This window comes from Saccostrea echinata, unplaced genomic scaffold, assembly GCF_033153115.1.
Source record: "Saccostrea echinata isolate AGI-Se365-2 ecotype Australia unplaced genomic scaffold, CSIRO_AGI_Sech_v1 ptg000029l, whole genome shotgun sequence".
Classification (NCBI taxonomy): Eukaryota; Metazoa; Mollusca; class Bivalvia; order Ostreida; family Ostreidae; genus Saccostrea; species Saccostrea echinata.
In genome coordinates this window covers 22,178,044-22,192,136 of record NW_026889778.1, presented here as the reverse complement: position 1 = coordinate 22,192,136, position 14,093 = coordinate 22,178,044, and the positions used below count along the sequence as shown (strand labels likewise).

Below are 14,093 nucleotides of genomic sequence, written 5' to 3'. Positions count from 1 at the left end.
TAAGATAGGAAGGGCTAATAAAAAAAAAAATCATGCATGATAATAAAATAGCTGTTAATATTTACATGAGTTGATTGGTATCGCAGATTGAATACTTTTTTTAGAAGTTATGAAATAATTATACATTTATAATTTTATGGCATCAATCAGAAGTCACTTTGCAATCATACAGTCATTCATATTGTGACAATCAAACCTGTTACTTGGGGATAAAATACGTTTTACTGCAAAATTTTGCTTCAGTTTGTTTGTTCAACAAAGATAACCACCCCTACATTATCATTTCTAGTCTCTTTTTCTTCTTTTCTCTGATTTGTATGATAAAATTTGAATACATATGAAAAAGGTATTCATACCTCTACGTACACGGAATTCCCAGTTAATAAAATCAAAGTATAAAAGGAACATGAAAATATGGAAATGTCTACAGGAACTTAAAATTCCATAGGGTATATTTCTATCATTAAGAGTCTCCTTCGTCACAATATCTTTTCATTGTCAATTGGGGATCTAAAATCATGGAAGCGTTATATTTTTTTTTCTTAAAATTACAGGAACAGCGTACTTATGTTATATTTAAAAATTGTTCTAAATGTTCTCTATATAATAAATATGATATATGAAGATAACGAACAGTGCTCAAGTTCAAAGGCTCATTTAAACAATAAAAATTGCGAGCAGAGGCAAAATGGACCTCTAAAAACAGAGGAAGAATTAAGTGCCATGGAGGAGTAAGCATCCCCTGTCGACCGGTTACACACACCGTGTACCCCTTGTCATGATTTTGAGCTAAGGGCAAAATCCGTAGACAATCCAGAGTGAAAATAATGGCCTAACAAATTGCATGAAAGACGTCAGTCAACAGAACGTATTTACAAACAAGGTCACTGTATGGGCTTAAAATTGCAAAATGCTGACTTTCAACGATATTGTTGATATCCTTGAATCATCCGTTTATTTGTCAATAATCTGCCTGGTTTTAGAATTTGTACAACATGTTCTTCCGTTTCGAATCAACTCGGAGACAAAAAAAAAATAATATGCAGCTGCTAATGGTATATTTACAAAAATGAAGTTCTGAGTATATATTTATGATGCATCGTAATCGACACACATCAAAACAAAGTTTCAAACTGCAACATCCAAGGAAATTCGGTCATGATGCTAATAGCCTAAGAAAAGGAAAACATTAATATGCCAATATTTACATTTGCAAATGTTTTCACTTATATAACGCTATTGAAAGCAACGCGTATCTATATCCATATAAACACAGGTTCCTGGTGTCATAAACGTTTGACGTAATTTCTCAGTGACGTCATAAAGGGTCGACGTGCAAACAATGGATCAAATACGTGCCGTTGAGTTTGAAAAATAAAACGTTTCACGCGTTAAAGATTATAACCAGGTAAATATAAAATATGAACAAGTCACAAATGTAAATATAAGTAATAAGGTATCATTTTAAAACATCTATCGGGCTATAAATACGGGTTGGTACGAGATCAAATTTACCGTAAAAGCCCTTCGGGCTTTATGGAATTTGATCTCGTGACCAACCCGTATTTATATCCCGATAGATGTTTAAAAATGATACCTTATTTCTTAAAAGAATCATTTTCTCCTTCAGAACATCAAAATGATTGGACTGCATTGTACGGAGATTTGACTTTTTATGTCGCTATCACCATATCACAGAGTCACTTATTACTCGGTAAGAAAACGGGAGGTAATTCAGTTTCTCCTTTATTCTAAATATTGATCATTAACTGACTTTTATGTGGAGGTTATCGTGATTATACATAAAATGTATTGTTTTATATATAAAAGGTGTTAAGATAGTTCGTTCCATAATGAAATATTTTGAAAATTTCAAAGTGTTTACTGAAGAGGTTAATTTTCTAGTTTGACAAAATCACAAGATTGTGCTTTCGATTTTTAGCAATTCATTTCTAGCCGGAATTACAGAATTTTTTTCATAAGAAAACGCATGCAAACATTTTTAAATCAACCAAATGACAAAACTCCCGGTCAATTTTTTGGAAGAATTAGGATTATTTACTTTTGGGTTTTTAAGCTTATCTTGCATCATACAAAACTGTTGAGCGTAGGTAAAGAATGATGAGTCATTTTTCAAAAGAATAGGTTTGTCATATTGAATCTCCATTTAAATAATTTCCGATTCCATATATTTTCCATGGTAGATCATAAAAATTTAATCTCTCTTGTCGGACAATTTTTATGCTTTATGTCTAGAAAATAAATACGTTGTTATGATTGTCCACCATTCGTTCATCGGATCTCCAGAGCATTATTTGTATGCACATTCTGTTTCTATTAAAAAGATTAAATGTTTGACTGCGTATTTAAAGTTTAAATGGAGTTAAACCAAGGAAAATTATCAGAGATATATATTTTTTTAGTTTTCGAGCTTATGTTTTTAATAACTGCCTCCTACTAAACCATCTTCATTTCAGAATCAAGCTACCCTATAATTTGTATTTGTTTCTCAAATCAACAAACAAAGGTAAATTCAGAAAGTTAATTACTTGTTCCAGTGAAAAATATTTTGACTTTGTTAAATCTTCTATCCATAAAAACGAGAGACGGAAGTGACTTCAAAATTTATTAATTATCCTCAATTTACACTGTAAAACATTACATGTATTTTGAAAATAAACACTGACTTCACGAATACTCTTTTTGCATAACTAATATATATGAAGATGTTCTTCCGTACTTTCTAGAAGTAGCTTATTTTGTATCCCGAGAAATATGTGTACTTGTCAGCGTGCATATATCCAGCCTTCACAAGAAATGTTCTGATCCATACTTTGTTTCCTTTCTTCAGTTCATAAAGCAAATGACCTGAGGTACTAACATGATTACTTTGTTGATCTTGCACACAGGTCGATACTTTCCGTACACCATCTACCATTGTCTCTAAGAAAACTGTTGATTTCCTGGTTGAAATAAATGTCCACTGGAAAAAGTAAACACCGTCCTCTGGTGCTGTAAAAACACCTGTTTTAGGATCATATCCGTTTCCATTATTTAGTAAAACATCCTCAAATTTTATAATTGTGTTCACGGGAACGTTACGGAGACGAGATTTAATGGCGGCGTGGAAGGCAATCACATGACCAACTGGCGAACACCCTATATTATCAAAAATAGCAAATGACATTATCAAATAAAAGTATCCCAATGTAAATAATATCATATACTTGTGTTAATAAGTTCTTTCTAAGAACTCTTCCATTAAGCACTTTTCTTGTATTTTGACATTAGGAAACATGGGAGCATATGTTTTTTCAGTCCTTGCCCATTCCATATGTCGTTTTATCAGACGTCTTATTACCAGAGCGATAGTTACGTAGTGCGTTAGAATACAAAATGATAAGTCAGTGTTGTGCGTTGCGGCAATAAATGATTACCTTTCCTTGGTTCCCAGCCAGCCCGTTGGCAAACACTCATATAACCATTGAAATCTTTGATAAACTTTGACGGCGTTAATGACTCTGAGACAGAAAAGGTCGTATGAAGCACCAGAAGGACAGTCGTTAAAGCTGTTATCCACAGAATACCAGTATACCTGTAAGTTTATTTATATTTTTCTTGCAATTATTCAATATTAATGAATTTTTTAGCACAACGGATATTTTTTCCGCCCATATAAACATTTTGAATTTAGAGAGATTTCTTTGTTAAAGAAATGAAAGAAATATCTCAGAAGTGTTGTAGATACATGTACGACTTAAACAAAATCAGAACTTGAAAAAAAAATACATATTGAGTAAAACGCATATTTTATGCATCAGATCAAAAAGAACTTACATCTACATTGTTGAAAGTTTCTTCACTTGATGAATCAGCTGTAAGAAGTTAACAATTATACAATGTGACAAAATTGGAAAATGTAAACTGTATTTTAATTCAAATATGTGTGCAATGTACATGTAGATAAATATAGATAAATGATCATATTTTTATGCTGATGTATATAGTACGAACACGCAAAAATCTCGTTAAAATCAAAGAACTGTGCATTCAATATATCAAATTACATTTGATGATTTTTTTTCTTTTCTTTTTTTTTTTGTGTATACTAGATAAACGTATCAAATTAAAGCTTTCAAAAAACCAAATAATTCTAATTGAAACGTCGTGAAAATGTTTTAAAAACAGCAAAAAAAAAAACAAACAAACAAACAAACAAACAAACAAAAAACAAAACACAAAAAAACTAGAATTTCTGCTAAACTATCCGCCTTATGTTCTATAATAATTAGAGTTTATTTCTTAATAAGTGTAGGAATGTGTATCCTTCGTAGGAAATTCATCGGAAAAATATCATCGGTCACTTTTCCTTCCAAATACTGTTTTAAATTTGTTCCTTTCTCAATTCACTTTTAACTTTATTCTTACTATGAAATTTAAGTATTTTAACAATTAGTGATCAGAAAAAAAGTTATCACTATAGTTAACTATAGTAAACTATAGTATTTTTTGTTAGGGAAATAATGATTGAACTTCTAGCAAGTCTTTTATCTTCATAAACCTTGCACAAATTACAGACCCTGAAACGTGCTACTACCCCACACGCACGCTGCACGAACGGTACACGCTCGCTACACGGTTTGCACGAAACGCTGCACGGTTTACACGAAACGCTACACGGTTTGCACGAAACGCTTTGCACGAAAGGCTGCACGGTTTACACGAAAGCCTGCACGAAACCCTCTGTGCACGTTTCTAACACACTTTGTACACGATTCTCGCACGCTTTGGCCTCGATCTGGATTTTCTATTCGGAATCTCTCGGACTTTATTTCAATTATTACGGATAAATCAACGAGTAGTTAAGAATTACAATCATTCAGATTAAGTTAAGATTAAAACTCGCTACACTAGTACTATATTAACAGATAAAATACTCAATGTTCAGTTGTAATTAATTAATAGTTGTCATTCAGTATGTGACCCGCCCGGTGAAGTGCTTATCATCATCAAACTTTTTTCACTAGACTCTAAATTACGCACTGAAAAAAAAAATAATTATATTTGTAATTCATAATCTTTAACAGCATTTAATTTTTTTTACAATTATAGTTTGATATTAAAAAGTCGTTTCATTACTGACTTTATTACTGACAAATAAACTCAGTTTCACAGTTATATTTGAAAAAAAAAGATTAAATTGCGTATGATTTCTGTAAACGGATTGATTTTCTTTTCCATTATTTTTATTATTGATTGATTTATACATTTTTTTGATTTAGTAAAGAAAATAATTTCATTTGATTAAATTAGGCTCTGTTTATAATTTGCAAATGTAATATGTACTCTGCATCAAACAGGAACATTGTGCAGGAAAAGGGGGGGGGGTAGATTTCCGAGATCTTACTGTTGTATCTTCAAATCTGTACATGGCTAAATATAACGGGCACGTTGAGAAACAGGGGGATATGTATTGTAATTCTTTAGTTCTCTTTTCCGGTATTATGTTTATCAAATATCAATATACCCACCACCTTTTAAAATCCTTGATTTCAAACCCCGTCTAGAATAAAAAATCAATAATTATGTAATCAATAGTCGCGGCTCTTATCAATACATTCATATACGTATACATGTCCTATGTCCTAAAAACAAAAAAAAAATATGCTCTAGAACTGCTTGATTAATAAAAACAATTAATATATAATTTTATAGGATATATTTCTTTATATTATTTTATTCACGAATACACTGGCAAATTAATTCACTGTTTACAGACACTCGGATAAATTTAAGAAATAAAATCAACGGGTATTACCTTTTAATTAATCGATCGTTATTGTCGGATGTCATCTTAGCTATGATTGACAAGAGATAATAGCTGAACAAGTTTTCAGTCCCGGCACGCGGAGTCCGTGATCGCTGTTGTAAAATGACCTTGATAACAGTCGTGAGAAGAGTGTTCAAAGTGTAAAGAAGATTCCAATATATTTTTAAGGGTGCATCGGGCGCACCCCATCGAAAAAAGCAATAATTTTCTTACAAAAGAAAATTATCAATAAAACACTTGATTACAACAAAAACTCAGTTTGTATTTTCATTTGACCCCCCCCCCCCACCTTGAAATATTTAACCTTGTATTTGCCGATGCATGTAAATTATAATTCATTTATATGACTTTTATTAATCAACCGATTTTATGCATAAGAAGACAATAAATGAATCATCGTTTTCAAAATTATTGTATCACAAAATCTTGTATTATAAGAAAAATATGTTCGTTTATACAGAAAATCAATTAACTGTGCTCCCCGGCCTAGAATTCCTATACTTCACATTTATAGCAACGCACTAAATTTTGCATTTTATTTTTCACTGCTGCCATACATGTATCTATCTATTATTTTGTATTAATCACCGATATGTTCTTGTAATCTCTATATCCCATGTACAATGGTGAAGATATTAAAATAAATGAATGAAAAGGACAAGACCGGATTCCTAATGAATTTTCTTTTAAAAAAAATTAGTATTGCTCCCTTTAAAAAATGTATTGAATCAATTACCTTAAAATTGATGTGCATATACATATAATTAATTACTTTGAACACATTTTCTCTTAATTTAAATAAATAAATAACGCTTTAAGAAAATCAAACAAATATGTAATACATTACCGAATAATTTTATTTTGTTGTTTCTGTATTTTTTTTTCACTCTTAAAATACCCCCGGTATGATATATCCGAATAGTATTACCGGGTAGTTACAAACAACACAGAATGACATGTTGATCCAATAATAGTCATATTAAAAATAAAAGGACTTCCGAATGAATCCTACACGTTTCGCACACGATTCTTGCACGAAAGTCTCACGTTTCTCACACGTTTCTTACACGAAAGTCGCACGTTTCTCACACGCTTCTCGCACGCTCGCTACACGGTTTGCACGAAACGCTTTGGAGCTTACATGAAACGCTGCACGGTTTACACGAAACGCTACACGGTTTGCACGAAACGAAAAGCGCACGAAAGTCACACGCTTTTTTGGGGTAGTAGCACGTTTCAGGGTCTGCATTATATGTTACTGCAAAGGAATTTCCAAGATATACGAAAAACTCTACAGCCGTTCGTTGCCCGAGTACGACTGAGTCAACCATTTTTGTCACAAGTCATCTATATATAGACGTCATTTTAACATGTGACGACACAAACATGGAACAAAAATCACATATCATCTCCTATTTATAATTATAAAACAAGACTATATGTGTGCCAAATTTCATTCGATCTGCATGATCTGATTTGTGGTTTTGTCAATATAAAGATAGTTCCCTAATTTTTAGATCAACCCTAGTATCATAAACGTTTAATCTCTCTTGTGGGACAATTTTTATGCTTTATGTCTAGAAAACAAATAGGTTGTTATGCTTGTCCACCATTTGTTCTACGGATCTGCTGAGCACTATTTAAATGCACATTGTGTTCCTTTCAGGGAGATTAGAGGTTTGATTGAGCATTTAAGGCATTTAAAGGAGTTAAACCGGGGAAAGTTTAATATATATATATATATATATATATATATATATATATATATATATATATATATATATATATATATATATATATATATATATATTAGTTTTTGTGCAAATGTTTTAGTAGCTGACTAAAGCATTTTCATTCCAGAATCAGGGTACACTAAAAATTTTATCGGTACCCAAATCCGCAAGTGTAGGTTTCGTCAGCAAGTTATAAGTGCAAACTATTTTGACTTTGATATATATCTCATGTATGTCCAAGTATCCATAAAAACGAGTAACGGAAATGATTTCAAAATTTTATTTGCAATCATATTTAAACAGTCAAACATTTTACATGCATTTTGAAAATAGACTTTGACTTCACAAATGCTCTTTTATCATAAATATATATGTAGATGTTCTTCCTTGCTATCTAGAAGTGGCTTATTTTGTATCCCGAGAAATATGTGTACTTGTCAGCGTGCATATATCCAGCCTTCACATAAAATGTTCTGATCCATACTTTGTTTCCTTTCTTCAGCTCATAAAGCAAGTGACCTGAGGTACTAACATGATAACTTTGTTGATCATTCACACAAGTCGATGCTTTCCGTGCACCGTCTACCACTGCCTCTACGTAAACTGTTGATTTTCTGGTTGAAATAAATGTCCACTCGAAGAAGTAAACACCTTCCTCTGGTGCTGTAAAAACACCTGTTTTAGGATCATATCCGTTTCCTTTATTCAGTAAAACATCCTCAAATTTTATAATTGTGTTCACGGGAACGTTACGGAGACGAAATTTAATGGCGGCGTGGAAGGCAATCACATGACCAACTGACGTACACCCTATATTATTAAACATATCCAATGACATTATCAAATAAAAGTATCACAATGTAAACAATAATAAAAACTCGTTTTAATAAATTCTTTCTAAGAATTTTGCTCTCAAACACTTTTATTTTGACAGTAGAAAACATGGGAAAAATAAGTTCACTTTAGTCCTTGCCCATTCCATATGTCGTTTAATCAGAAATTTTATTACCGGAGAGATAGGTAAGAAGAATAGTGCGTTAGAATACAAAATAATAAGTCACTACAGTAACTGTGCTTTGTGGCAATACATAAATACCTTTCTTCCGTTCCCAACCAACCCGTTGGCAAACATTCATATAACCATTGAAATCTTTGATAAACTCTGACGGCGTCGATGCGTCTTAGACAGAAAAGGTCGTATAAAACACCAGAGGGACAACCGTTAAAACTGTTATCCGCAGAGCACCTGTATACCTGTAAGATTATTTTTAGTTTTCTTGTAATTATTCAATCTTAATGAATATTCACCAGAAAGGAAAATGTTTCGCTTATATAAACATTTCGAATTTCGAGTGATTTCTATATGAAAGAAAAAGAACACAAATATCTCAGTAGTGTTGTAGGCTTAAACTAATACAGAACTTGAAAAAATACATATTAGGTAAAAAGCATATTTACATGTATCAAATAGAAAAAGTACTTACATGTACATTGTAGAAAACTTTCTTCACTTTATGAATATGCTGTAGGAAGTTAACAATTATGGCCAGGGCCAGAACACTTGACCAAATAGTCCTGATGTTTAAAAATCTGGTAAAAATATCCTTGCTTATTAAAACTTTTATTAAATTTGCCTTCGATATGCCAAGGAGCAGAGAAGATTTTCAAAGAAATAATGCTTTTTCTCTAAAGATTCAACACAGCCCTACCCTAACACTAAAACCCATGTTCCAGGGTAATGAAATTCACAAATTTGGTAGAGGTACCCTCATCATTTTACATGAAACTAGTATGCACTTAGTTGAAGATTTTCAAATAATTAACACATTTTCAATTTATTATCAATATAGTCCTCCCCCGGGGCCTCAAGAAACACCAAAACCTGGGGACCACAAGTTTTAAAAATTTTGTAAGAAGCACAATAGTAAAGATTTGAAAGTAATATCTGTCTTGAACCCCCCAACCCTCCCCGGGTCAAATGGAAAAAAAAGAAAAAAGTCATAAAAAGTTTAATTTACAATTTAAAAGAGTTAATCCAAAATTCGATAACAAATACGTGAACAGATCACTTTCTCACAAATAATGTTTATGATCAATTCATAATCATTCCTTTTTTAATCAAAAGTGCACTGATCATGAATCACACCTACCTACCTACCTACCTACCTACCGTGACTTTGTATGACTTACTTCTCGTCGACGCCTGGACGCCGGTATGCAGATTATTTGTTTCCTTGTCGTACAAAAACTTCAGGACATGTTCACTGGTAACAGGATTCTCAGAATTGCGCAAACGTTTGGGTTATCGGCTGTTTAATAAAGTTACAGTCCGCGGACTCTCCTTCATTCACAGCGACTTCTAGATGCTGCTGTTGACAAAAGGGACCTACTTTGGAGACCAATGAAAAAGCCCTAACAAAGCATATCGAAATTAAGTGAATATTACCCAAAATGCAATTATTGCACATACATCACAAGAATACAGAATCACAAGATTATTGAATAAATATCACAAGATTTTGAATAAATATCACAAGATTTTAAATATACATCACAAGATTATCGAACATACATCACAAGATTATCGAATATACCTCAGAAGATTTTGAACATGAATCACAATATTTTGAATATACATGACACAATTATCGAATAAAGGAACATTGTACACGCCTTAAGTTAGCATATCCCAACTTTGCAACTTCTCGCCTCATACTGGAGTCTGCCCCTGGATTCGCGTAAACACAGAACTGTCTTTATCGCCTAAGTACCTCATGTACCGTACTCCATGGACCTCCTCTCCCTCTAAAACGCCTTCTAATGGAATATCTACTTCCATGGCCAAACTGCTTTAATTCCAATTTTTGGAGCTCTCATGCTTACATGCATTTACACCCTTGAACGTAGCCCTACCGCAAATGTAACAGTACCGATTCTTCACCCCAATAAACAAAAAATCTCCAGTCTTCAACCCAAATATAAGAGCTACCCCTCCTAGTGCATTGTAAATATGTTTATGTGATCTTTCAGACCACCCACCATCACACACAACATATAAAACTGGTACTTCATAGTGAAAATCATTCCGAGCAATGGCTAAACGTTTCTCTTCCTCCCCAGTTTTTCTTTAATCCTTCCAAGAATCTCCAATTCCTGTTTCTATGTTAGAGTATCTGTTTAAAAGAATACCTGGAATCCCCATTGTGCATAACAACTCACTCAAACCACATACACCTCCTCCAGATGCTATGCCCCCTCTCATACTGCGTACATCAATATCCCTTGACCATTTGTTTAATACGTACTAGTTGATAAATTAAAAAACTTATCACACATGTAAATTTAGGAAATACTACATAGTCTACTTAAATTGCATCAAGAAAATTCCAGACATTGCCAGGGGAGTATATTTCGTATATACTGCCTCGTGTAAATTGATAGCAGTCATAGAATCAGAAAGATGACCAACATAAATAATTCTATAACCATCTGGAGGTAAATTATCTGCTTATGTGAAAATTATCTTAGTACCAGAAGAACCAGCTTGCCGTTTCAAAGGGCATGGCTTACACATGCTATGCTGCAGTTTCTACAAAACATTTCTTAATCCATAGGATCCATTAGGAGAACATTGTCGAAGGATTCTGTATGATGCTTTCTTCATAAATTGTCGTGCAGAATATTTTATTGCACTTACTTTTTGCTTTCCCAATAACATTGCCTTTTGTATTTGCTTGTTTGTTTTCCCAATAACAATGTCTTTTGTATTTGCTTGTATGAGTCTTTTCTTGTGTATCACCGAATTGACACCTCTTGCACTATTAAACCGACAATAGCGAGTTTTGGGATGAGCCAAATTGGGATGACAATTCTACAATGTATATAACACAGTCCAGAATAATGATTACACATTTGGTTAACATATAGTAGTAGTACATGTATCACATTTCAAAGTTAAAATTAAATCCAATGAAGGACTAGGAAAGTCATGAGAATTTTGACAATGTGTTCACTGAAAACAATTGTACTAAATAGCACAATTGACTCACCGTTATTTCATGCAGTGATTTTACCATTTTCCTCACTGTCATTGGACGTTTCAGTGAAGGATATAGCAAAAAAGCACTTACATCTTTTACTGAAACAGGTTTTAATCAGAAATTTTACACTAGTTTTAATTCCAATATTTCGAAAGAATTGGGAGAAGTTGAATTTTTTTAGACAAGTTAACTTTCGTAATTTAGACTTAAAAAAATCAACTAGATCGATCTCCTGAGATGTGTAAAACAAAGTTTTTTTTTTAACTCGTGATAAACATTTAAAAAAAAACAAATCTAAACATTTAAACATGTGCTAGAAGTATTTATGTAAAATTGTTGTGTGTAATCGACGTACTCAAGACACCAGCTTTCAGAAACAATTTGTAACTTTGTAACCGGAATGGCTGGTCACAAAAAGTTCGCATGGTTAGTGAAACAAAAAAACACACAGAACAAAGTATCCATTTGATTCCTTGGGACGAAACTAAAAGTTGTACCTATGCCTTTAAGCTCTATAAATATACGCCACGAAAGTCGTATTGTTATACTTAAGGACCAGCAGGTGTTCAGTCCTGCAGGATTAATATGCACATCATAGCTGTTACCTGCTAAAGATTTTAAACATACTGCCCATAAAACATAATATGTTTCATAAGGAAGATAATATAAATATATATATATATATATATATATATATATATATATATATATATATATATATATATATATATATATATATATATATATATATATATATATATATATATATAATGAAAGGAAAAAGAAACGCAGGGTAAACTTTTGAAGTGGTTTTATGCTTTTTTTTTTTTTTTTTTTCGAACATATTTTTTCAGAATTGTAATCCAAAGTTTGAACTCATCTTTAGTCAACAAGTAACCAAAATCTCATTTTATTTTAACCAATAATTTATGAGTTATTGAATATCATATGACGGTACCCTCCAAAAGTGAAAATCGAAATCACCTCTGCCTCCTTCGTTTATTTTTCAAAGCCTTGTTTCTCCTCTGCATGGAGTTCACCAGTGAATTTATTTATTTTTTTCATACGAATATTATTCAATCATTCCTACAATGTTGCCCTTAGCTGTTGGGTTTCGTCCAACAGATGTTCAACTGGAGAAAAAGGTGAACTTAACGAAGGCCAGTCGAGTTGGTAAACGTTAATGTTTGACAGAAAGTCTTGACAATCTCTGGCTGCTTTGGGCCGGGGGTAAACATGCTGAAAATTAGACCTGCAACGGGGGGGGGGGGGGGGGGGTTCACGGCTTACATCATACAAAACTGTTGAGCTTAGGTAAAAAAGAAAGATGTGTCACTTTTCAAAAGAATAGGTTTGTCGCATTGAATTTCCATACTGTATTGATAAATTTTTGCATAGATTGTATATTTTTCTGCACATACATCATCTGTTTCAATACCTGCCCTCCACTTTTCTTTTCAACAAAACAAAGTTAAAACCTTATCAATAGCGAGAATGGACTCCGTGAACATGAAATATCAAAATTTTAGATATCTTCTCATTGAAATTCTTTTCGAGAATAACAGAATTACACAAGAATTGTTATATAACTGCAAAATTAATTTTAGTTTTAAGTTATATCTATAATTCATTTAGAGAACTCAACAGGTTCTGCATCGTAGATACAAATTTGGGGGTGGACGAGTTCTCTAAATGATTTGTGACACGATCAATCAAAAAAAGCAACACCCACTTTGTAGCTGTGAAGTATCTAAACTTGCACCCGAGTTCGTTTGTAGATGTAGATGAGGCCTCGACGGGGAGTATACATCCGCAGTATATATATTTCCACGGACAAGTAAGATTTGGTCAGATTAGTCTTGACAACAGGGGTCTTAAAATCTCAATTTAACTAGATACACATACAGGCGATACAGACAGTTTTTCGATGGACTTTGATGTTACGGATATTTATTTTCTTATTGAAATGCGACATTAAAAACGAATTGAAAGAGGTCTGCGGCAGTCGTCAGCGATAAGGATTTAAGATGAAATTTTAAAAAACAAATCCCTGAAAAATGGACTTGATTGAGTTTGAACGAGAAGAGTGGAAACTGTGTGAAGGGGGGAGGGGGAGTGCGAATTTCAACTAATGTATGCTGCATCCTTGAACCCATTGGCTTAACTATTTTGAATGGGACATAAAAAGCAGGGAAAGCAAACAGGTTTTCAGGAATTTATCAAACATAGGATGTTTTTCATATTTTCCTTTTCGTTTGGATCGAAATAACGGGTAGATTCTGTGTGGAATAAATTTGAAAAGTGATTGAGAAATTTTGATATTTTACATTCCTAAGGAAATATTTCTCCAAACTTTATATTAGGAAAAAAAATCAGCATTTACTATTTGTACGTACTTTTAATAAATTGAATCGGATTTATTTTTAGACTGTGCTGTATTTTAGACACAGAACAGTGGGCTGATACAAGACAGTATATAGGGCTAATACA

The 14,093-nt window shown here is 32.7% G+C and overlaps 1 protein-coding gene across 1 annotated transcript in view; it reads right to left on the bottom strand.

The window, feature by feature from the left end:
* LOC133195106 (uncharacterized) overlaps positions 1–14,093 on the bottom strand; it is a 121,707-nt gene that overhangs the window by 7,686 nt on the left and 99,928 nt on the right. Inside the window, exons 3-5 of the mRNA XM_061330979.1 lie at positions 7,969–8,373; positions 3,438–3,569; positions 2,834–3,159 (exon numbers count right to left, since the gene is read on the bottom strand). Of these exons, the coding sequence (XP_061186963.1) occupies positions 2,834–3,159; positions 3,438–3,569; positions 7,969–8,373 (863 nt within the window). The remainder of the gene's footprint in view (positions 1–2,833; positions 3,160–3,437; positions 3,570–7,968; positions 8,374–14,093) is intronic.